This window comes from Malus domestica, chromosome 01, assembly GCF_042453785.1.
Source record: "Malus domestica chromosome 01, GDT2T_hap1".
Classification (NCBI taxonomy): Eukaryota; Viridiplantae; Streptophyta; class Magnoliopsida; order Rosales; family Rosaceae; genus Malus; species Malus domestica.
Window position 1 is genome coordinate 1,374,773 of NC_091661.1, and position 26,949 is coordinate 1,401,721.

General features: G+C 40.1%; 1 protein-coding gene across 1 annotated transcript; it reads right to left on the bottom strand.

Moving 5' to 3' along the window:
* Positions 1 to 2,441: 2,441 nt before the first annotated feature.
* LOC139196269 (uncharacterized mitochondrial protein AtMg00860-like) lies at positions 2,442 to 3,002 on the bottom strand. Its single transcript, XM_070821949.1, has one exon. The coding sequence runs from the start codon at positions 3,000 to 3,002 to the stop codon at positions 2,442 to 2,444; it is 561 nt and encodes a 186-aa protein (XP_070678050.1).
* Positions 3,003 to 26,949: the final 23,947 nt, after the last annotated feature.

Below are 26,949 nucleotides of genomic sequence, written 5' to 3' on the forward strand. Positions count from 1 at the left end.
CTTCAACATTGGGCTTATTACAAACGACATTCACCTCTCGCTTCTGCGCCCTCAACCATCACTTTCCCTGCAATTAAGCTTCAATGGTTGCCACCATCCAAACCCGAGCCTCCCAAACCCATGACTTCAGTAAAATTGTTTCACATAGAACAATTTTACTGGGTTTTGTTGTTATGACCCGATTCCAAATCCTTACTCAATCTGCAAGTAAAGGGTAACAATGAAGGAGAAGGAGGAAAAGAGAAGAAGGAGAGGAGCTCCTGTTTGTATTTTTTGTGAAATAATATTTTCTAATTCAAAATGATCGTTGTTCCTCTCACACCAAAAGTATGTGTACACATAGTCTCTTTACATCACTTGCCAGATGGCAGCAAACCCATTTAACTAGTTATACTCTTAATAAAAGTCTATTTCCACTACTAACTCCTGATTGTGATTAAGCTAATCACAAATCCTAGCATTACCCCTTCCTCAAGTAAAACCTTATTCACTAGGTTTTTCAAAATTTAAAATCAGGGAATTTAGTTACAAAAGAATCATAGTCCTCCCAAGTAGCTTCTTCTGGGGTGCCACCTTCCCAGTGAACTAACACCTGAACTCCAGCAACATTTCCTTTCTCGTAAACCCTTCGATTCAGCACAGCAATAGGGTTGCCCATCCGAACACCATCATCTTGTATCTCTGGAAGAACTGAGACATGTATCACTTATGGCCCGAGATGTTTCTTTAAGCAACTCACATGAAATACAGGATGTATTTTTGTGGTTGCTGGCAGTTTGAGTTTGTATGCTACTTTCCCCACCCTTTGCAGCACCTCGAAAGGCCTATAGAACCTTGGTAGTAGCTTGTGATGAGAATGAGGATTAAGTGACTGTAACTAATAAGGAACTAATTTGAGATACACCAAATCCCCAACTGCAAACTTCCTCTCAGTTCTGTGTTTATCCACTTGAACACCTTGGTAGTAGCTTGTGATGAGAATGAGGATTAAGTGACTGTAACTAATAAGGAACTAATTTGAGATACACCAAATCCCCAACTGCAAACTCCCTCTCAGTTCTGTGTTTATCCACTTGAACCTTCATCCTGTTTTGAGCTAGGGTCAAATTGGATTTGAGAATGGACAACATTTTATCCCTTTCCTGCAAGTTTTGCTCCACAACATCCCATTTAGCTGACCCCAACTCATAGGAAGCAACATGAGGGGGAAGGTATCCATAAACTAGTTCAAAAGGTGTGAACTTAGTGGAAGTATGATATGAGGTGTTGTAATTCCATTTTGCAAAAGCCAACCATTTCACCCATCTCTTAGGTTGTGTTCCCAGAAAACATCTCATATAAGTCTCAAGGCATCTGTTTAGCACCTCAGTTTGCCCATCTGTCTGTGGGTGATAACCAGAGCTCATACTCAGAGTTGATCCCTGCAATTTGAAAAATTCTCTCCAAAAGTTGCTGAGAAATATAAGATCTATGTCACTCACAAAATTGGTTGGCATGCCATGCAGTTTGAATATATGGTCCACAAAAGTTTGAGCCACAGATGCAGCCGTGTAAGGGTGAGATAGTGCAACAAAGTGTGCATACTTGATGAGACTATCCACTACCACAAGGATCACATATTTTCCTTTACAATTAGGCAGCCCATCTATAAAATCCATATTGATTTCAGTCCACACCTTTTGAGGAATAGGGAGTGGTTGCAACAACCCTGGAGGTACCATTGTCTCATATTTGTGCAGTTGACAAACTTGACATTCACTCACAAACTGTTTCACATCACCCTTCATTCCCGGCCAATAAAATCCTTGCTTGATCCTCTGATAGGTCTTGAGAATTCCTTGGTAACCTGCTGCAGGGGTAGAATGATGTTCTTCCATCATCTTAAACTTTCAACGGGATGTAGGACTGATGACAATTCGGGCCTTATACTTCAAGAAACCATTATCAACACTGAACTTGGATGCATTGGACTAGAAAAAACCCAATTATCTAGCTCCACTTCCCTTTTTAGTTCATCCAGCCACCCAAAATAAGGGTATGTAATTGCTAAGCACTCGGGCATCTCTACATGATTACAAGTTCCTTCAGTTTGACTTTGAAATTCAAATTCCATGGAAAGAGCATCAACTACAATATTATCTCTCCCATGCTTATATTGTATTTCATAGTCATACCCCATTAATTTGGAGACCCATTTATGCTGAAAAGAAGTATTGGCCCTGTGGTTAAGGAAGTATTTTAAGTTGTGATGATCAATTTTGATGACAAAATGTCGTCCCTGCAAATTAACTCCCTTTCATAAGTGGACAAAGCTTGGTTCCTTGGTCCCAAGGGTTGACTAGTAAATGCTATGGGTTTCCCCTTCTGTTGCAAAACTGCACCTATTGCCACACCAGATGCATCACATTCTAGCTCAAATGGTGCTGAAAAATCAGGTAATGCTAGTACTTAGGGTGATGCGAGATCTCTTTTACAGTTTGAAAGGCATCATTGGCTGCAAGATTCCACCCAAAGCTGTCCTTCTTAGTCAATTGGTAAAGGGGTTGACAAATGCTGCCATAGTTAGGAACAAACTTTCTGTAATATCTAGTGAGACCTAAGAACCCCTTCAACTGTTTTACATTTGCAGGAATGGGCCAATCTAATATTGCTTGTATCTTGGATGGATCGGCTGCAACACCCTCCTTGGAGACAATATGTCCTAAGTATTCCATAGAACTTTGCCCCAAGGCACATTTCGATTTCTTCACAAACAGTTGATGTTGCTGCAATACTTTGAAAGCCTTCCTCAAATGGCTTACATGGTCTTCCCAAGTCTTACTATAGATAAGAATGTCATCGAAAAACACCAAAACAAATTTTCGAAGATAGGCCTTGAAGATGTCATTCATTAGGCTTTGAAATGTGGGCAGAGCATTGGTAAGGCCAAATGGCATCACAAAAAACTCATAATGGCCCTCATGGGTGTGAAATGCCGTCTTAGCAACATCATCGAGGTGCATTCAAATTTGGTGATAGTCGGACCTCAGATCTAACTTAGAAAAGAAACAAGCACTAAAGAACTCATCCAATAGGTCATCAATGAGTGGTATGGGGTACATGTCCTTGATAGTTAGGGAATTTAATTCTCGGTAGTCCATGCACATTCTCCATGTTCCTTCTTTCTTCCTAACCAAAAGTACTGGAAAGGAAAATGGGTTGCGGCTTGGTCTAATAAAACTAGCCTCCAATAACTCCTGGACAACTTTCTCAATTTCTGTCTTCTGCAAGGGTCCATAGTGGTATGGCCTGATGTTAGGTGGTTGTGCACCTGGCACCAGTGGAATCTGGTAATCATGGTTCCTCGCAGGAGGTAGCTTAGATGGGATGGCAAAGACTTCCTCAAAATCCCTTAATACATCTTGTAATTCTGTCAACTGCTGTGGAGTGAGGTTGGAAGCCTCTAATTTCTCCTTGTTCATTGAGTTAAGTAGTATGTCTAGATTAGAGTTGCAGCAATTCTTGTCTTGTTGCTGGAAGGACATCTCCTGAACCAATGGTAGCTGAACAACATTATGAACCAAGTCACCAATTATGAACAACATTATGTGTTATTCCTTCTTTTGAGAATTCCATAGTCATCAATTGGAAGTCCTATAGAACTGGACTAACAGTAGAAAGTCACTGTACTCCTAAAACCAAGTCACATCCTCCCAATGGAAGGGGAAATAGATTAATGGTGCACTCATAACCCCCCACCTTCAGTGGTATTGCCTGACAAGTACCTTGCCCTTTAAGCTTGCCCCCATTAGCTACCATTACTTCAAAAACTTTGGTATTGTTAACTAACCAACCCCATTGTTTGATTAATCGAGAGTCTATGAAATTGTGAGTACTCCCAGAGTCTAGCAAAAACCTCACATGTTGATTTTTAACAGAACCCTCGACCTTTATGGTTTGGATTGATTGTTTACCATGTGTTCCAAAATAAGCACACTTACTCAATTCTATGTGTTGGAATTCTAGGGGTAATTCATCTGTATTCCTACTACATTCATCCTTATTCCCACTACTTTCCTCAAGAACCTCAGGATCATCCAAATCAAGCACATCAAGCATTAACAATTGTTTATGGGGACATTTATGACCTCTTACCCATTTATTTTCACAAAACCAACATTCCCCATGCTCATTCTTACGTTGGACTTCATCAGGAGTTAATTTCTTATAAAGGATAGTACCTACTCATGGTTTATTTGGTACAACAGTGGTCACTGGAAAGACTGCAGAAGCGAGAGCTACCCGATAATTAGTGTTTCGACTATCACTAAGTTTATGATCAACCTGAACAGCCAGAGCAATTGCTTCGTGAACAGTGATAGGTCTAAACAGCTTAACCTCATGCTTGATTTCCTTCTTCAACCCACCCAAGAAACAACTCTTCAAAAGAATAGGACCCAACATCAGAGGATCGAGTCGCAAGCTTACGAAATTCAAGGATGTAATCCTTCAATGTACCTGTTTGGTAGAACTAGAATAAGGATTCGGTGCAGTCTTCAAACTCTGAAGGGCCAAATTTCTGGCAAAAAACTGTGGTGAATTCACGCCATGTGGGAGTAGCATAGAGGCAATCCATCCATCGAAACCAATGGAGGGCTTCGTTGTCCAAGTAAAAGGAGGTTGTGACCACACACCGATGTTCAGGTACAGAATAGTAGGTGAAGTATTGCTCCGCCTTATAGATCCAAGCGAGTGGGTCATCACCGTCATCGAAACGCTGGAAATCCACGCGTTGTTGCCACTGAGGTCGAGAAGTGAACCCTCCACCATCGAAATTCTCACGCTGATGAGGGTGAGGAATGTCCAAGTTTCGACGATCGGTGTCCTCAACAATGATCGGAGGAGGAGGCACCGAATCGAAGATCGGAGGATGAGTATCACCAGAAGAAGTCCCCCTACCGTTGAAAGCGAGTTCGCGGCAGAATTGTTCAAAGCCCACTGCTAATTTCGTATCCATGGCCATAGCATGACCAGACAAAGTAGCGGCGATGGTTGATTCTAACGAGGTGAAGCGAGCATCGATGGAGGATTCCAGAGCAGTGAGACGAGCATCCATGGCTGATTTGAGAGAGGTGTTGGTGGAGCGTGGCATACAAGAGGGAGACCAAGATCAAAATGGATGATACCAATGTTATGACCCGATTCCAAATCCTTACTCAACCTGCAAGTAAATGGTAACAATGGAGGAGAAGGAGGAAAAGAGAAGAAGGAGCGGAGCACCTGTTTGTATTTTTTGTGAAATAATATTTTCTAATTCAAAATGATCATTGTTCCTCTCACACCAAAACTATATGTACATATAGTCTCTTTACATCACTTGCCAGATGGCAGCAAACCCATTTAACTAGTTATTCTCTTAATAAAAGTCTATTTCCACTACTAACTCCTGATTGTGATTAAGCTAATCATAAATCCTAACATTTGTTAGGTTTGGAAAAGCAATGTTGAGGGGAGAAAGGAAAGACTGCTGGAAACAAAAGAGGGGAAGGCGTGCAAGATAGGTCAAAATGGGAGGCGTCGATGTCTTTTTTCAAAAAAAAAAAAATTATGGTGAAATAAAGAAAAAGGGCAAAGTAGCTTCATAAAAAAACAAATGAGAATGTGAGGCATGAGAGTTCGGACAAAAAAAACAAAAAGCAAAGAAACAAAACAAAACAAAGATTTATGAAGTAGCGACCAAGACATGTGCCCTTTCTAATTGGGCTTAGCAGACAAAACAAAGGGGGCCTAGGTTACCTCCTAAAAAAATGGAAACTATAACGAAAAGCTTCCGGTACTGTTCATTTTAACGAAAAACCACATTTTTACACTAAAAAGTCAATCCTGGTTCTATTCACTGCACCCTTTATTTTATCCTTATCGTTAAAACTCAAAGTTTTCAAGCCCTTTTCATTAGTTTTCCTTAAAAAAAAAAAGGAAACTGTAACAAAAAGCTCCCGGTTCTGTTCACTTTAATGAAAAACGACATTTTTACACTAAAAAGTCAATCGTGATACTATTCACTTTACCTTTTATTTTGTTCTTATCGTTAAAACTCAAGATTTTCAAGCCATTTTCATTAGTTTTCCTTAAAAAAAAAAGGTGGAACTTTGGTTCTTCGACAACTCGACAAAAATTAAGGCACCTCTTTTGACAACTTTCCTCGCTCAGAAACTGGGATGACTCCTACTGTATGTCACTACCCTTTGGCATTTGGTAATTTCGTGATTACTCCGTGACTTGGATTTTTGTAAGTTCACAACCAAGAAGCTTTCCTCACTCGGGAGCTTCAGAGAGCAATATTTACCATACTTATCAATCCCGAAACTACTGAGTATTATTCAACTTCATACCTTTAGGGACCCACTGAAGGACTCATGTTGAGGCACCCTTGTCGAAGCACAAGAGTTTTTTTCTCACCAATCAAGAGGTCAATCACAACGCAACATGTGTCAAACTCATATTAAAGCTCCTAGAATCCCACATCGACCATGGACAAAGGCGTACGACTATCCTATTACAACCCGTACCTTGAAATATTTTATTTTATTCCCGGGACGTGTAAAATGACTATTTTTCCCCTGAGTGGGTGTCTTAAATAAATTATCGAGCCTCAACTTGAAAGTTCAACCCTCGTATTTTTCCCTTGAAAGTTCAACCCTCGTGTGTCTAAACCTTGTTATCCTCTGCATATGCATCCTTTGCCTCGGCTTTGAATTCCAGCAAGACCGCCGTCGAGTTCGAGGTCGATTTGAGTTTTACAGTGCCCTCACTTCATTTCTTCTTCTTGGGGACTGAAATAGGTGAGGTTTGAAGCTATTTTCTCGAGTTCAATGAGTTTGTGAAGTTTAGAGGTCGTGCTCTACTCGAATCAACCCAGGTACTTAAATACCTTTTGTTGATGCACAAAATCAGCGAAGACTTTGGTACAACAGAAAGTGTCAGGTTTTGTGACCTTCGCTTGGTTGCTTCGGTCACTAGTGAGGATAAGTACGTAAATGAATAGAGACAGAGAAGCAAACACAGGATGTACGTGGTTCACCCAGATTGGCTACGTCCACGGAGTAGAGGAGTTCTTATTAGTAGTGAAGGGCTTACACAAGTACAAAGGATCAAGCTCTCAATTTAGTGAGTTCTTGTGAATGATTTAACACAAATGGCATTAGGCCATATTGTGGGGGAATGACCCCTATTTATAGAAAAACTTGTAGCTTTGTCACATTGACATGTGTCATGTTATGATTGGTTCTTGATGTCGACACGTGCTGCGCTCTGATTGGCTTCTAATCTTGACATGTGTCGAGTAGTGATTGGCCTCCTGGTCGGAGGGGAACTCTTCTGGGTCCTTGACAGTATAGCGTTGGCCGGTGCTCGGTAGTTTCGGGATTGGTCAAGTATGGTACAAACAGTGCTCCCCTAAGTTCCTGAGTGAGGGAAACTCCTCGGTTGGGGACTTGCAAGATCCAATCCCTTGAGTAATCACGAAACTTCTAAGTACTGAAGTGTGGTCTGATCTTCATCTGCCCTTCTCTGGAAGTACCTTTCCTCCATCCGGGAATGGTGTATTTAGCTGATGTTGACGCACAAGGTAATGTATCAATTTCACTTGAAGCTTAGTTGTAGTTTCGGGCTTAGTCAAGTGTGATACAAACCCTATAGTAGGAGTCCCCCAAGTCGCCGAGCTAGGAGATCTGCCGAAAGAGGTGACAGACAAGGTAAGCAGTCAAACTTCCAAGTAAGCAACCCAGGATCAGAGGTTTGACTTCGGCTTCCGGTTGATTGTTCTCCTTCTCCTTGTCTCTCATTCAACTGCCAGGATAAGGAGAAGCAAATGGATAAGAGATGATATGAGATACTTTTGCTTTTGAAGAAGTAACTTTCCACAGGCTTATTCTTGAACTGTGCTGGAGGGTTTTCTGGTGCCCTTCAGAGTATAAGGCCGACTCAAAAATTTGAGGGTCAAAACAAGTCCATCAAATCTAGAGTACGTTCGACCTTGATGATATGGGATACTTTTGCTGTTGACGGAATAATGAATGTGGTATGGAAAGGTGTCGTGCTGTAGTGATCTGTTTCAGCTCACCGTTGAACCTTCTACTTCAATCTTTTGCATGGCAGAAGTGGTGTGCAACCTTTGCATTTAAATGGTCCTTCAGAACATTCCTTCATAGTGACTCATCCACGCTTGGCAGCTTCAGTGTAAAGAGCCAATATCTGATCAACTGTCATGAGGCATTTGCCGGTGGAATTCGTGACCTTGACAGCAGTTGAGGATGAGTACTCGAGAGCAATGCTAAGTAAGCAACCAGGCAAAGGCTTCAGGCAGTCAGTTCCAAATTGGAGGTTTGATTTCAGGTTCCGACTGACTGCTCTCTTTCTCCTTGTCCTGCAGGTGTGGACAAGGACAAAGACAAAGACAGGGAGAAATCATGATATGGGATACTCTTGCTTTCGACCCTGATGATATGAGATACTCTTGTTCTTGGTGTGGCTTATTTGCTGAGGTATTATCGGGGGGAAATAAAGCTGAGTATTTCGAGAGGTTATGTTGAGGGTGCCTTTTCGAATGCGAGAAAGAGTTGAGCATTTTTGCCTGTTTTCCTGTCCGTTGAGGAGGGAGGTCAATGTATATAGGGATTTCCCAATAACAAGTAGTAATGCTATTCCTTTACCCTTCTTGGTCACAGCAATGTAGTGGGAGCTGCCAGCTTCACGTGTTTTAATTTTGTCAGAGCACTTTGAAAAAGTGGTATGTGGTATCTGGAAAGCTGATGTTACGTGTGAAGATTACAGACAAGCTTTATCTAAGGAAATCTGGCTCTCGAAGTTCTGAGAGTTATGCCTCTTCGGTTTTCGAACAAGCAATCCCGTCGAGGATCTGACTCTCGAGATTCGGAAAGCGGTGCTACTCCGGTTTTTTAGAAAGTAATTATGTTGGGAGTCTTTTCTCGAATGTGAGTAAAGGTTGGACGTTCTTGCCAACCTGTCTTGCCGCAAAACACGGAGGTCGACACACATAGGGACTTTCCAGTTGTCAAGCAGTGGTGCTGTTCCTTTACCCTTATGGGTAATAGTAGGGTAGCTGGAACTTCGAAATTCTCGTGCCTAAACTTTGTCAGAGATCTTTGACAAAGTTATATGTGGTACCCGAGGAGTTGATGGTGCATATGGAGAGCGGTGATTGAACAGTAAGATTCACGTGCTTTCTACTTCACCAGAAATCTTCGACAGATTGCCCGTAATTTCCGCAAAGCTGAGTGTGCATGTGACAGGTGAAGGAATTATTTTGTGAAACATGTTCATTTGAATAACATCTATAGCATGCAATTAACAAATTAAAGGCGGAATCATGCTTGTATGCATTCAAAAACAAAACATTACCCATGAAATTCAAAGCCTAGTAGATTGGTGAACCAATAATCAACTCAAAACAAAGTGAGTTGAAATTAATACCTTTGTAGATTCCTCTTTGCATAAGCAAAGGCTAATCACCCAAAGAGATAGGGGCCTTCATTCCTTGCTTCTTAGATCCATGGATTTGGATGGAAGAATAGGTTTCTCCAAGTTCCCAAAATAGGGAACCTCTAAGTCTCTTCACCAAGGTTTGATTGTAGAAGAAATGAGTGACCTTGGAGTAGTAGGATTGCTAGATGTACCCTCCAAGGTGTTGGCCTCTTTAGAGAGAAAATGGAGAGACAATTCTCACCAATTTTCCCCAAAAATCAACCTTTTTATCACTTAATGAATATTTAGTTATAAAGTCATTTATATAGTCACTTCTTTAAGTGACCTAAATAACCAAAACCCTAATTCATCACACTATGGCTTGCCATTTAGGGGATTTTGGGCTTTTGGGCTTTAATGAATCTTCATTCATTAAATTGTCATACAACTTAAGTTAATGGGCTTGACGTTCGAAGCCCATTGGGCCTTAAGGTCCAAAACTGTCCCGAAGTCTTTAACGAACTTATTCGTTTGATTAATTAACATATTAATTAATCCTTGCCATAAATAAATGATTAAACCATTTAATCATTCTTACTCATTTCCGTTTAATCTTCAATCTCCACCTTTTATGGTGTGCGATCCATTAGGTTCCTTTTAGCGAGGTAGTGGGCGATTAAAACCATTTTACATCGATTGTGAATTGAAACTATTTTCAATTCTCCCTTTAGTGATTACACACGTTTAGGGCTTCCACAAACCATGAGTGACACCTAGCAGCATATCATGGTTACCCAAGCTAATCAGAAGAGGATAGAGAACCTATTCAGTTTGGGATTACAAATGCAATACGGTCCTTCTCTAATCTAATACTCTTGACCACATTGTTTGGTATGATAGTTTATTTATTCATGTCTACTATCCAATGTGATTCGTGTGCTTATATGATTTCCTTGAATGTGATTTGGAACGCATTCCCTAATCTCATTCATACTCTGGCCAGAGATTCCAAATCATATCATAGAGTATTCTCCCTCAACTGTTTGAAGGTTAGAGATCCCTTGTTGCGCATTCACTTGTCTCCATAGCTAAGTGGCTTAACCCCAACGATGCCGTGGACACCCCGAGGGGGTGACTTTGACATAATCAAAGATCAAGGACTTAACCACAAGACAACTATGATGCCTCAGGTCAAAGGACTACTTTGCATTATCCCAACCATGAGTTCTCATGTGACATGGAATATAAGAACTCTTCGTTGATCACGTTCAGTGAACTCATTCTCTATTGAGCACCTACGTACTTGTCTTGATGTCACACACACCAATGACTCGAGACTAATCACTCTCCCTGAGAGAAGACATAGTACGTACTGATCTTAACGGACTGTCAACGCCCAATTGACAATCCTATGATCAGGAACGTTTAGGATGTGTCTACGAAAGAATGGTCTCATGAATCTAACTTCATTAGATTACATTCTCCCAATCACATATTCCTTGGACTTTATCGTTTAAGCATATAACATTTATATGAGACGGCTCAAACAATAATGTATGCCCTTTATATGTAAAACTAGATTAGTTTAACATGTGAAATGTCCGTAAAGTATCATCACATGATTGGCTTTAGGGCACATTTCCAACAATCTCCCACTTGCACTAGAGCCAATCAGCTTGGTCATCTTGATGATACCTCTTCTGTAGTCATTTCATAAATAGCTGAATAGTAGGCCTAGGCAGTGGATATCTATGTGTGTTATCCACAGAAGCAACCTTGAGAATAACGACGTCACCATTATACATGATTCTCAATCATGTGGTTCAGTCTCTCATTTGTGTTCGGATCTTGATGAGACCTTGATTCCCAGGCTTGAGCTATCGCCCCATTAGTGTCATACACTTTCTGGTTGGAATCGAATAGAGAGTTCATAAATGAACTTTCCCATCCAAACAACATTGTTGTAAACTTCTATATGGCAATATATCTTGCATTCATAATGGAACACACTAAAGTCATTACTTTAATGTTTCCATCCAAATATCTCTTTAGTCATAATAAAGAGATATTTGTTTATCTCTTCATTCATAATGAAGAAACATCCAATGATGGATCAGATTCATAATCTAATACATTTACGCTTCCATTACGTTACTCTAATTCTTCCTCATTCTTTGAGGAATCTATCCTTAAGTTTTTCTTAAATACTTAAGGACTCACTTGACAGTTGCCACGGTTCTGATCCTGGGCTTGCACTGATATCGTCTTGTACCGTTCTAGGTACAACTCATATCAATGTTTTTCATACAATATGAAATACATAAATCACCTTTCTGCTTATGCATAAAGGATTCAATTTACGCATTATTTCTATGGGAGTCAAAGGGTACGTTCCCTTTGAGAAGGGCAACTTGCTAGTCTCACTAGAATCGTCCTTCTTATTGAAGTTTATCATCATATGAGAAACTTCCTAGCATCCATTGTCTATTATTAGGGATTGATATAATCCAATTATATCATGAAATATATCATTATAGATTTCCATCCCATGTATATAGACTATATCTCCCATATACATTCTATCTTCATATAATGTATTAAAGTCATAACTTTAACGAAGAAGTATTCTTTTCATTTCCAAAATTAATATATCATATATATTTAAATTTTAGGAACATGATTAACTCCCACTAATCTTTTGTAAAACTAGTAAACAAAAGATTCATTTACATCTTTATGAGAAATCAAACGATTTGATCCTTTTTCTCATAAAATGCAAATAGCTCCCACTAACTTGCTAAGATCCATGATGGATGGATCTCTACAACTTACATGTCTTGTGATTTATAGTTTTGGACATATATTATCAAGACTATCTTAATAATGGTTTCGGAAACCCATATTATGTCAAAACATTGAATCACCATTTTAGTTGTAGCTAGCAATCTTCGAATTAATTGAAACTAAGACTACGTCAAAAATGGTTCCTTTAAAGTCAACCATTCTCTTTGATTGTAGTCACCTTAAGCTACCAATTAGCTTTGAAGGTTTCATTATTTCGAGTCAAATGGTACTTTACCATTTTCTTGAGTATATATCGTATATGCACTCATTGTAGTCATAAAGTTCAAAACCATTCAACTGAGACGGTTTATAAATCCTTATCGACTACCTTGGAGCTTGTGGTATAGGAACTAGGTTGTTATATTTGTTGATTACTATCTTGTCTCTCAAAGAACCCATTCTTTGAGTTCTATCTCTCGTTCATTTGCTTTTAGGCAAATCACATTGTAGAATTACAATGAACTACCCAACAAAACAACATTTGTTAGTTGGTTTATAGAAGCGATATCCAAAAGTTAATTTAAGGATATCCCACAAGATTGTTATTAAACAAATATTGCTTGTTAGCACACAACCCCAAATCTTTAACATGCTTAAGATTTGTCTTTCTTTCCAACTACATCTTATGGAGTCATGAAAATATTGGAAGATCTTCTAATTGACAATCATATTGTTTTAGAAGTATATATCCTATATATGGGTAATAGATAACATCTAACGAACTAAATCTTATTCGAGTTCGTTCTTCTCCTAATGGAGAAATACATTATCTTATGATGCTATTTTCCTTGATATCTTTCAAGGAAACTCATCTAAAGTGTTACCTTTCCTTGGATCAAATCTAAGGAGGTAAATACTTTAGATATCTTACTCATCTATTTACATTTCTTGAATTCTTTGAAACCTTTTGCAAAGTATTCGGACTTGTGTTTATTCAAAATAAACTATAGTCCAACCGAGAGTGATCTTCGGTGAATGTCATATAACATGAGTAGTATTATGTTGTGGACAAGTGCCACTAACATCTAAGTGAATTAACCTCAACAACTTTGTGATTCTTTCTTCTTTCCAAAAGAATAAAGATTCGAACATTTCGCCTCTATACAATTTTAACAAGAAGGTATTGGATCCGGATCTAACGATCCAAAACATCCTTGTTTCACCAACTCGTAACTTATGTTTTAGAGGTATCACAATTTAGTTGGGATTAGTCACTACCTTGCAACCTTTTGGGTTTTAAGCATCATTATATTCTAAACAGTTAACACTACCATATCATCTCTACTATAGAGACAATCAATTAGATTACTATAATCCAATTTCTTTGGTAGTTCATATGAGGAAGTAAGTACTATCTGCTTTCGCAGAGATCTATATCTTATTCACGTTCCGTATGTGAAGCACCTTTTCTTCTCTCATATATCTTCTACTTCTTATTAGTCACACTTTTACAACGATTTGTAAAACATAGTTACTAATACGGAATCATACATTCAAGTAGAAGAACCAACTGTTTTGAACTATTCAAGAACATTTTACAACACCTTCGAAAGGTGTGTTCTTGACACTTGCAAGACATTTCTTGCAAATACCCCTTCCAATGTCCATCCTTTCATAAAGAAAGTTTGTTCCCTTGGAGTTATTTATCTTCTTTATTTGACTTTCACCTTTGACTACATTAGTCATGGTCCCTAAACTCCCACTATCTCTCTTGAAACCTTTTTCAATTGTGTTATACACATCAAACAATTTGGAGAGTATGTGGTTATTGTTCACTACATAGTTTACCATAAACTTAGTGAACCATTAGGATAGGGAAACAAAGGTGAAGTCCTTGCCTAGTTTCCGTCTCGTTAAGTGGTTTAACATTTCAACACTCAATGATTCAAAATCATCATAAGTCCATGTTAATGGACTATTTTTGTCAACCAACCATTATGTTCTAAACATAATTACAAACTTTCAAGAGTTGTACAAGGCAACTCTCATTTCTTCATACAACAATTTGTAAGTGAAGAATCATGGCACATAAAGTGTCCATGCCCTTGTGCTTACTTCTCAAGTTCTTTGTTCAATTAACAAAGAAATAAGCACTAAGTGTTTGTATTGACTAAGGGTTGTTCAAAGCAACTCTTATTTCTTCATACAACAATTTGTAATTGAAGAATTATGACATTAAAAGTGTTGTCCTCTTTATGATAGACCTTTTCTAACATATTCTTCTAATGATACATTATCAATAGGAAGATTGTGAGGATGAGACTACTTTGGTACTTTTACAAGCCATTAAAGACAATTTATGGTTTTGTAGTACCAAGTCCGTAAACTAAACGTTCGGCTTTTATTTGTCAAGTGTTGGATAGCGTTTGCAAATATATTGGTAATCAAATACATAACGAATATAAATTGATTGATTTTAAGCCATTTGATTTGGGTCTTTAAATCAAATAGCACCACCCACTATTTTTGGCAAATTCCATATCCCTCATAGGAATTCGAGAGTTTTGGATGAAACTCCTAGTAGGTTATGGGAGGCTCACTATTACCAAGCCCACCTCACGATGATACGATATATGGCTAGCAACAATAATAATGAGAGAGTACGCTTACTCATTTGCAACTCATGCAAGTACCCATCTTATTTGGCCTCTAGAGAATGTAACCTCACAATGATATGATATTGGTTCCATTGCACTTAGTTAAGTTCTTCCCATCATGCTTAGTTCATGAAGGGGTTCAAGAATAGCCTCACAATGATATGATATTGGCCATCCTCGTTGCCTACACTCACCTCATCATATGTGTATGGATTCCTCCTGAGTATAAGCATGCACTTTGTACTCCCCCATGATAGGGTGAAGCCGGTGTACAAGTCATAAACGATTGGATCCCACCAAGGTGGAAGGCCACGAAAGAGTGTTCTAAGCACTCTCCGCTTATCAACTTAATATTGGTTTGGTTGAGGGTTTTTGGTCTCATCACATATAAACATACATTTTAATCTCTATTAAAACAATTTTGGTCCTATTACAACTATTGGTCCATATGATTGTTTTAGTTGTACATAATACTCCCACTATGCTTTTAAAACGGTTTTTAAAGCAAGAGTATATGTTACTACTAACATAAGGTTTGCATTCATTTGATGGACTATATAGTTGCCTTAGGGCCTTAGGATGACTATGAACCTTTGTTTAGATTCAACACGAGCCTTGTGTTGAATCTCGGTCTAGGGATGGAGATTAATTTTATTTACGCGTTTAATCACATTAAGGCGTGTTGTCTTAGGGGCGTTGGACCCAATTACTTCATTTTCATGCATATCATATAAAGCAAGAAAGAAATACTTCAAAGTAAAGGATGAGCTTATGCTCATTACAACATTTGCATAAAACAAATTACCTTAAAGTAAATAAGGACTTATGCCCTTTTACAACATTTGATCAAATCAAATTACAACCAAAATCTAATCTACACATTCCCATGGTTCAAACAAATTTGAAACGCCTTTCACATAGCTCAATTATATTAGGCTTAGGTTCATAATCATCCTTTAATTAATTAACGCTTTAACTAATTAATTGAATGCAACATTTTCATTTGGTTTTTGTATCCATAAAATTGATTTAAGTGGAGCTAAACAAAATGAAAATCCAATTCTCATTTAAAGAGACAAAACAATTTTGTTCTCATCCTATTTGGGCCATCATGCAATAACCACAACTTTTTGGGCCATATTGCGAAAACATAAACTTTTGGGGTCACTTTGTAAAAACACAAAAGTCACTACTTCATGTAAATACAACTAGAACCCAAAATTTAAATAAATTCAAAACTTCATTAAAGGAGCAAAACAATTTGTCCTTTAGCGTTTTTAGGCCTTAACGTCAAAACGTAAACTTTCGGGTCAAAGTACAAATACACAAAAGTATCAAAACTTTATGTAATTGCATAAAAGCCCCAAAAATACCCTATTTTATTAGGGTGGCCGGTTTTTAGGGATAAAAAGGAGTGGTGGATGTTTTGATTTATTAGTTTTGTCAAAAACAATCAAGTAGTGCTTTCACCTTTCATAAAAATAATATATGTTTTGATGATTGATATTTCTTTCATCATTTATACAAATATTTAACACTTTAAATACTTTCATAAAAATAATATATGTTTTGATGATTGATGTTTCCATCATCATTTATACAAATATTTAACACTTTAAATACATGATAAATCATTTGAAAAACATATATCATAAACTTTTTGAAATAAATCAAAACTTTGAATCAAAACACCAAACCTTTTTGTTCTTGGCAAGAACATCAAGAACAATGAAGAACATCCATGAAAAACCCAAATTTTTCCATGAACCTTTTTCACCCAAAAACATTCCAAAACCATTCTTACTTAAGGGAAATAACATCTAACCAAACTAGGGTACTTAGGGATTCCAAAGAACACATTAAAACACTTTTAACAAGTCAAACAAGAACCCAAAATTCCACCCTTTGGATTTGGCCGAATTTTCCCAAAAGCATGGCACCAAATTTTAGCTCCAATATTCATGCTCATATGAACAACATCTACAACATTTGAGATAGCAAATTTTCCAACAAAATTTACTTTCAAAGAAGCAAGAATAAAGCTTGTAACAATTACAACTTTTAAATCACAAACTTATGAACTACAAAACCCAAAAGGATTCACCAACTACTAGACCTAGGCTCTGATACCACTTGAAGGAATTATTTTGTGAAACATGTTCATTTGAATAACATCTATAGCATGCAATTAACAAATTAAAGGCGGAATCATGCTTGTATGCATTCAAAAACAAAACATTACCCATGAAATTCAAAGCCTAGTAGATTGGTGAACCAATAATCAACTCAAAACAAAGTGAGTTGAAATTAATACCTTTGTAGATTCCTCTTTGCATAAGCAAAGGCTAATCACCCAAAGAGATAGGGGCCTTCATTCCTTGCTTCTTAGATCCATGGATTTGGATGGAAGAATAGGTTTCTCCAAGTTCCCAAAATAGGGAACCTCTAAGTCTCTTCACCAAGGTTTGATTGTAGAAGAAATGAGTGACCTTGGAGTAGTAGGATTGCTAGATGTACCCTCCAAGGTGTTGGCCTCTTTAGAGAGAAAATGGAGAGACAATTCTCACCAATTTTCCCCAAAAATCAACCCTTTTATCACTTAATGAATATTTAGTTATAAAGTCATTTATATAGTCACTTCTTTAAGTGACCTAAATAACCAAAACCCTAATTCATCACACTATGGCTTGCCATTTAGGGGATTTTGGGCTTTTGGGCTTTAATGAATCTTCATTCATTAAATTGTCATACAACTTAAGTTAATGGGCTTGACGTTCGAAGCCCATTGGGCCTTAAGGTCCAAAACTATCCCGAAGTCTTTAACGAACTTATTCGTTTGATTAATTAACATATTAATTAATCCTTGCCATAAATAAATGATTAAACCATTTAATCATTCTTACTCATTTCCGTTTAATCTTCAATCTCCACCTTTTATGGTGTGCGATCCATTAGGTTCCTTTTAGCGAGGTAGTGGGCGATTAAAACCATTTTACATCGATTGTGAATTGAAACTATTTTCAATTCTCCCTTTAGTGATTACACACGTTTAGGGCTTCCACAAACCATGAGTGACACCTAGCAGCATATCATGGTTACCCAAGCTAATCAGAAGAGGATAGAGAACCTATTCAGTTTGGGATTACAAATGCAATACGGTCCTTCTCTAATCTAATACTCTTGACCACATTGTTTGGTATGATAGTTTATTTATTCATGTCTACTATCCAATGTGATTCGTGTGCTTATATGATTTCCTTGAATGTGATTTGGAACGCATTCCCTAATCTCATTCATACTCTGGCCAGAGATTCCAAATCATATCATAGAGTATTCTCCCTCAACTGTTTGAAGGTTAGAGATCCCTTGTTGCGCATTCACTTGTCTCCATAGCTAAGTGGCTTAACCCCAACGATGCCGTGGACACCCCGAGGGGGTGACTTTGACATAATCAAAGATCAAGGACTTAACCACAAGACAACTGTGATGCCTCAGGTCAAAGGACTACTTTGCATTATCCCAACCATGAGTTCTCATGTGACATGGAATATAAGAACTCTTCGTTGATCACGTTCAGTGAACTCATTCTCTATTGAGCACCTACGTACTTGTCTTGATGTCACACACACCAATGACTCGAGACTAATCACTCTCCCTGAGCGAAGACATAGTACGTACTGATCTTAACGGACTGTCAATGCCCAATTGACAATCCTATGATCAGGAACGTTTAGGATGTGTCTACGAAAGAATGGTCTCATGAATCTAACTTCATTAGATTACATTCTCCCAATCACATATTCCTTGGACTTTATCGTTTAAGCATATAACATTTATATGAGACGGCTCAAACAATAATGTATGCCCTTTATATGTAAAACTAGATTAGTTTAACATGTGAAATGTCCGTAAAGTATCATCACATGATTGGCTTTAGGGCACATTTCCAACAACAGGTGCTGACGAGGCTGAAAAAGCAGGTGCTTCTTCGATTTCTGAGATCGGCCCTCATGGTCTCTGAGCAGCCCAGCTTTTGAGAAAGCAAACGCCTCTTCGATTTCTGAAGCTCCGTCGAGTGCAGATTTTTATAGAGGCTGGCATTAAGTTCCACAGCACACTTGAATCTCTACCAGTAGAAGCTCATTTCTTGCACTTCTAAGATCTTGATTTGTCTGACCTCTTCCCTCTTCAACACATTTGAAAATGTCTGGACCCTCCGACCGTCGTTTTGACTTGAACCTTGGAGAAGAGACAGCCACGCCTTCTCCCGACAACATATGGCGCCCATCCTTCATATCCCCTACTGGTCCTCTTACCGTTGGGGATTCTGTGATGAAGAATGATATGACCGCTGCAGTGGTGGCCAGGAACCTTCTCACTCCCAAAGATAACAGACTACTTTCCAAACGGTCTGATGAGTTGGCTGTTAAGGACTCTCTGGCTCTTAGTGTTCAGTGTGCAGGTTCTGTGTCTAATATGGCCCAACGCCTATTTGCTAGAACCCGCCAAGTTGAATCATTGGCTGCTGAAGTGATGAGTCTCAAACAGGAGATTAGAGGGCTCAAGCATGAGAATAAGCAGTTGCACCGGCTCGCCCATGACTATGCTACAAACATGAAGAGGAAGCTTGACCAGATGAAGGAATCTGATGGTAAGGTTTTACTTGGTCATCAGCGGTTTGTGGGTTTGTTCCAAAGGCATTTATTGCCTTCGTCCTCTGGGGCTGTACCTGGTAATGAAGCTTCAAATGATGAACCTCCAATGCCTCCTCCTTCTGGGGTTTTGTCAAGTACTGAGGCTCCGGATAACCACCCTCCGGTGCTTTCTCTTTCTGGGGCTCTACCGACTGCTGAGACTTCCCCTAAGCAACCTTTGTGAAGGCTCCCTTTTGTTTGTTTATTTTGACTCATGTATATGTACATATTTGTGGCTTATCGAAAATATTAATAAATAAGCTTTGCTTCATTTCAACATATTGTGTTAAATACACCAAAGCCTTCTTCATAAAGTTCTTTGAATTTTTGCTTTTGTTGAAACCTGTATTGTTGAAGCTTTGTGAGTGAAGCATGTAGTTTGAGGTAGTGTTCCCTTAATTTCCCGAGTGAGGAAAACTTCTCGGTTGGAGACTTGAAAAATCCAAGTCACTGAGTGGTTGTGAGACTGCCGAGTATCAAGGTGCAGTAGCATATGGTGGGAGTCCCCCAAGTCTTCAGGCGAAGAGAGTTGCCGAATGAGGTGTCTAGCTAGTAGTCAATGTCATGAGTAGGAAAACTTCACTTGTTTCTTTTCGAAGTGGTAACCCAGGGCTCTTTCTTCATATACTGTTTTTTGTTATGAAGATGTGTTAGGCCCAAAGAAGTGGAGGCCTAGGCCCTTTTTTTTTTTTTTTTTTTGTAATGTTTGTACAGATATCTATAATGTGGCCTTTGTCATGATTTTGGAGGATGGGTGTATTCGAATCCAATGAGGGGTAGGGTATGACTCATTATCATGTGCCATGATTTTGTCTTCCTTTAGCTTTTCTTTTGCTTTGCTTTACCATTTTTGCTTTCCTTTAGTCTTCCTTTAGCTTTTCTTCAATATAACACCATTTTCTGTGGCTCAGATCGCAAAACCATCTTCATGAAAGTTGTTCCTTAGCTCGTGAACTACAACATATCCGAATTGGAGATCCATCGGAGCAGTACACCTCCAGAAATTCAGGTATGATGAGTGATTGTTCGTCATTTGTATATCAACGCGTCAGACTTGTTGTGAGCTTCAAAAACTCCATTTTCTCTTGCTCAGATCAACATACTTTCTTCATCGAAGTTGTTCCTTAACTTGTGAACTACAACATATCCAAATTTGAGGTCCCTCGGAGTAGGTTAACTCCAGAAATCCAAGTATGATGAGTGACTGGTTATTATTTTTCTGTCAACCCGTCAGATTTGTTGTGAGCTTCGAAACTCCATTTTCTATTGTTCAGATCAGCATGCTTTATTCATTGAAGTTGTTCCTCATCGTCTCTTTCATAACATATCAAAAATTCAGAATGAACTAATGGTTAAATACTTCCAGATCTTCGAAACATCACAGCAGCTTCGAAATCTGCAAGAATCCGACTGTCATGTTTGGAGCTTCAACACTTTAATTTCCGTCGCTCAAACAGAAATGGTTCCTTCTTGAAAGTTTTTCATATGCTCAAGAACTATAGGGTGTCCAAAATTAAGCTCCATTGGAGAAGAGCAGAGGTTGCAGAAATTTGATAGATGAAAGGAGGCGGAAGAGGGAGAGAGAGAAAAAGTCTCTTGGGTTGGATTTCTATTTTGGGGCAGATTCCAATTTTTGTAGCACCTTCATTATTGATGAATTGCTTGTACTTTTGTCCATTATGAAACTTGGGACTTTGGCTTGTTGTTGGATCTATTATAATATGTTTGGGAACATATATAAGTGAATAAATAAGAAGGAAAATTTTGGGCCCTTGTGGGTGTAAAACAAAAAATGTTTATGTTTACCCAAGTGTTTTTGTACAAGTTCAAGGGCATCTTGGGTTTTGTGAACAAAATTTGTTTATTTGGAGCAAGGTTTTGTGTTGAAGCTTTGTAGGTGAAGCTTTGGTGTTGAAGCTTTGTAGGTGAAGCTTTGTAGATGAAGCTTTCTAGGTGAAGCTTTGATGGTGAAGCTTTGTAGATGAAGCTTTGTAGATGAAGCTTTCTAGGTGAAGCTTTGATGGTGAAGCTTTGTAGATGAAGCTTTGTAGATGAAGCTTTCTAGGTGAAGCTTTGATGGTGAAGCTTTCTGGGTGAAGCTACGTAGGTGAAGCTTTGTAGATGAAACTTTCTGGGTGAAACTTTTTGGATGAAGCTTTTTTTTTTTTGGGTGAAGCTGTTTTAAGTGAAGTTTTTTGGCTGTGTATGAATAGATCTATTGTTTGGATATAAGCCATTGTTTGGTTGTTCCTTTCTTTGTATAGTCTTGTCGACACATACTTAGATTTTGTTTCGTGTTGGATATATCTGCTTTGAGGTTTCAACACTTGAGTGTTCCATTGCTAGGAATGTAAAAGAGTGAGGGCCAAGTTGGCTAAATTACCTCTTTAGTGAATTCATTGCCAAATGGCCTTCATTACATAGGATGCCGAACGGCTATAGCTCAACACTTGTACATCGTGAGTCTATTTGTAGTAGTACTTCAAGTGATCAGCGTTCCATGGATGGCCAAGGGTCTTGCCATCGGAGCTTCTAAGTGTGTAAGAGCCAGGGCGACTGATGCCAATGACTTCATACGGTCCATCCCAGTTTGGACTAAGTGTGCCTTCACTCGGGACTCTGTCGCAGAGTAATCTTTTCTTTAAGACCCAGTCTCCTATTTTGAAAGAGCGAGGCTTGACCCTAGAGTCATAATAGTTGGAGATGCGCTGCTTGTAGGCGACATTCCTCAAGTGAGCTTGGTTTCTGTGTTCCTCGACTAAATCCAAGTTGAGGGTGAGTTGTTTGTCATTTTCACTTTGAATGTAGTTCTGGACTCGGAATGTTGCTTGCTCGAGCTCAACAGGGACAACCGCCTCTGTGCCAAAGGCAAGTAAGAATGGAGTTTCTCCTGTTGAAGTCCGATATGAAGTGCGATATGACCAAAGAACTTGGGGTACAAATTCTGGCCAACAGCCTTTAGCTTTGTCCAAGCTGGTTTTCAAAGTGCGCTTGATTATTTTGTTGATGGCCTCAACTTGTCCATTAGACTGGGGATGAGCTGGAGAGGCAAAGCATAAGTTGATGTTGAACTTAGAGCAGAACAACCTGAACTTCTTGTTGTCGAACTGTCGCCCATTGTCAGTGACTATCGCATTGGGAATGCCGAATCTACAAAGGATGTTCTTCCACACGAAGTCTTCTATCTTTGCCTCAGTAATGGTTGCCAAGGGTTCTACTTCGGCCCACTTTGTGAAGTAGTCCACTGCAACGACTGCGTAACAGACTTTGCCCTTCCCTGCCGGCATTGGGCCGATCAAATCAAGTCCCCACTGGGCCAAGGGCCAAGGGCTGATCATAGGAGTAAGAGGCTCTGGAGGGGAATGAGGAATAGCCGCATATCGTTGACATTTGTCACATGAGCGGGATACTTTGATGGCATCCTGGTGGAGTGTTGGCCAGTAATATCCTTGGCGAAAAGTCTTGTGTGCTAGGGACCGAGATCCAGCATGATCTCCACAGACTCCCTCATGTATTTCCCGAAGGACGATTTCCGCCTCGGCAGGCGTAAGACACCTTAAGTATGGCAGGCTAAAACCTCGCTTATAGAGTTGATCATTGATGATCAGGTAGCGGGTAGACTTGTATCGAATTTGCTTAGCCTGGACTTTATCATTTGGGAGGGTGCCATGAGCAAGGAAATTATAGATCGGGGTGATCCAACTATCCCCCTGTTGTAAGTTGCATACTTCTGCGGCCATGGTGCTTGGTGTTGCCAACAGTTCGACATGAATTTTTCTTTCAATCTTGTCTTCCACAGCCGAGGCGAGGCGAGCCAGGGCGTCTGCATGACTGTTTGCCGCTTGAGGAACTTGGGTGATCTGGTAGTGGAAGTGCTTGAGCAAAAGTTGTGTTTGCGCAAGATATGCTGCCATGGAGCTGTCCTTAGCATCAAAGTTGTTGGTAACCTGGTTGACCACCAATTGGGAGTCACTGAAAATATCAATTTGTTTAACCCCGAGGTGTTTGGCCAAACGTAATCCTGCTAGAAGGGCTTCATACTCGGCCTCATTATTTGATGCCTTGAATTTGAAACGAAGAGCATACTCCATTGCTACTTTGTCGGGTGTAGTCAAGACTAGTCCCGCTCCACAGCCCTGTTGGTTGGATGAGCCATCAACATACATACTCCATGCTGGGGTTGTTGGTTCTATCTTCTGAGCTTCCGGGGGTAATGAAGCCACTGCTTCAGGTGTAGAAGCAATGTCAACCGGATATGTGAAGTCGGCAATGAAGTCTGCCACTGCTTGGCCCTTCTCAGCTGGCTTTGGTTGGTAGGAGATGTCAAACTCACCCAACGCTATTGCCCATTTGATCATTCGCCCTGAAGTGTCAGGACTTTGGAGTATCTGTCGAAGAGGATAATTGGTAAGCACGATGATGGAGTGCGCTTGGAAGTAAGGGCGGAGTTTTCGAGCAGACATGACCAATGCCAGAGCCAATTTCTCAATGTTAGAGTACCGTGTCTCCGCATCTTGTAAGACTTTGCTAGCGTAGTAGACAGGTCGCTCAATATTCCCATCCTTTCGAATGAGAACGGAACTTACGGCTGAAGCTGATACCGATACGTAGATAATGAGAATGTCTCCTACCTCGGGCTTGGAGAGTAGAGGGGCTTTACTCATGTACTCCTTGAGGTTTTTGAATGCCTCGGCACATTCATCAGTCCATGTAATGTACTTCCTACTTCCCTTAAGTGCTTTAAAAAAGGGAGCACATTTGTCTATGGCCTTAGAAATGAACCTGGTTAAGGCTGCCACCTTGCCAGTAAGGCTCTGGATGTCCTTTGAAGTTACCGGTTCCTTCATGTCGAGGATTGCTTTGATCTTCTCGGGATTAGCTTCAATGCCTCGTTGGCTAATCATGAAACCTAAGAATTTGCCAGAGCCTACGCCGAAGGCACATTTGTTGGGGTTTAACCTCATTCGATACCTCTTCAAAATAGTGAAAGTTTCAGATAGGTTGGTGATGTGTTGGTCAGCATGTTTGCTCTTGACTAACATATCATCAACGTAAACTTCCATGCTCTTCCCAATCTGCTCGGCGAACATTGAGTTGACTAGTCTCTGATAAGTCGCTCCTGCATTCTTTAGGCCGAAAGGCATGACTTTATAGCAGTATAGTCCTCTGTCGGTAGTGAAGGCTGTGTGTTCTTGATCCGAAGGGTTCATGAGGATTTGGTTGTATCCTGAGTAAGCATCCATGAAGCTCAGGAGTTCACACCTGGCCGTAGAGTCTATAAGTCTGTCAATAAGAGGAAGAGGGAAGCTATCTTTCGGACACCCTTTGTTTAGGTCGGTGTAGTCAACACACATTCTCCACAAGACCTTTTGAAGCAAAAGACTTTCTTTGGTTGGATTTTTCTTAACAAGGACCACATTTGCTACCCATGTCGGGTAATTGACTTCGCGGACAAAGCCTTTGCCTTTGAGTTTTTCAACTTCTGCTTTCATTGCCTCGTATCGTTCAGCGTCATAAGATCTTCGCTTCTGTCTCACCGGCTTGATCTTGGGGTCAATACTCAAACGATGACAGATGACATCGGGAGAGATGCCTGGCATGTCCTCGTATGACCAGGCGAAGACTTCAGTGTTCTCTTTCAAAAAAGATATCAATGCTAACCGAAGGGGTGGTGACAATGTGGTGCCAATCTTCACCATGCGATCTGGATAATCTCTTGAGATAGGTACCTTCTCCAACTCTTCAGCAGGTTGGGCTTGCTGGGTGAAAGAGTCATCTCGAGGATCATCGGGTTGATTGTTGCTATCAGGAAGATCCAAGTTCGCTTCATCTAGGCTGGTCTTTGTGACTTGGTCATGTACAGACAGGGTTTCCTTAGGTCCGGGCAAGTGTTGTTGCTTAACTGAAGTGTTGTAACATGATCGTGCACAAAGCTGATCTCCTCTGATGTAGCCGTTGCCATGGGGGGTTGGAAATTTCATCAACAACATATGCGTGGATACCATAGCCTTGAGATCATTGATGCCTGTGCGCCCAAAGATGACATTGTATGCCGTTGGGCAGTCAACCACTAGGAAGTTAGTGGTAATGGTAGCCGTGTAAGGGCCTGTACCAATAGTAAAGGGTAAATGTATGCTCCCTAAGGGTTGCACGATATCACCGGAGAAGCTTATCAGAGGAGAAATCGAGCGATCGAGCAAGTGTTCAGCTACACTGAGTGCCCTGAAAGCTTCGGCAAACATGATATTGACCGAAGCCCCTGTGTCTACGAGGATTCGTCGAACATCAAAGTTGGCTATGTGAGCCTCCACGATCAATGGGTCGTTATGAGGGTAGATGATGCCTCTTTCTTCCTCAGGGTAGAAACATATCGGATCCCAGTTAGGCTTTTGATACTTCCCTCCCCTGATGTCTTCCACGTGAAACACTTGGTGACCAGGCCTCAGAATTCGTTCACTGTTTTTCATGGCCCTATTGGAAGATTCAGATATGGGTGCGCCGCCGCTTATGGAATATATGACATTCACCTGGCGTTGGTTACGGTTATCCCTTTGAGGGTGAAGGAGGAATTGATCAATTTTTCCTTCTCGTGCCAAAGCTTCAATACGATCACGGAGGATGATACATTTCTCGCTATCATGGCCGTTATGCTCATGGTAGCAACAAAACATGCCCGCGTTATTCGGGGGCGTGTAATCTGGGTGCCTCGGCTTTGGCTTTGGTATCAGGTGAGCTATGCTGGGGTAAATGGCCGCGCATGTGGCATTCAAGGGCGTGTATGTCTCATACCTTGGGGTAGGGGGTATCTTGACGCGGGTTTGACCCACTGCATTGACTGCCTGGGGGCGAGCGTTATTGTGGCGATACCCTTGGTTATCGGGATAGTGTCCCTTACTCTTTTTACTGAAATGAGAGTGGTGAGGATGGAAATCCTTCCTCTTGCCTTGAAATTGATATGTCTGTTGATTCGGCGAAGCATTATGCAAGGCATGGGGAGGTGCCACTGCTGTTTGGAAAGTCGAGGTCTTCTCATTTAGGTGAGTCTGGCTTCCACCTCCCACTTGTTGATAAAGGATGGTTGTAGGGGGTTTCTCCTGATATGTCTTTGCCTCGGCGGAGGCATGGTTATAAGCCTGCGCCATCACCTCAGAGTAAGTCTTCCAAGTATTGGCATTGATCATGTATTTAAAGAAACAATCACGTAGGCCTGCCGTGAAGGCTTTGAGGGCAGTCTTGTCGTCTGCCTCGGCACACCGGGAGTATTCATGGCGGAAGCGGCCAGCATACATACGTAATGACTCGTCTGGCTTCTGGCGGATATTGTACAGGTCATCTGCAGAGTGCAAGCGATC

Bases quoted from the DNA above. Each gene is read 5' to 3' on its own strand.
- LOC139196269 (XM_070821949.1), bottom strand. From the start codon at position 3,002: ATGCACCTCGATGATGTTGCTAAGACGGCATTTCACACCCATGAGGGC.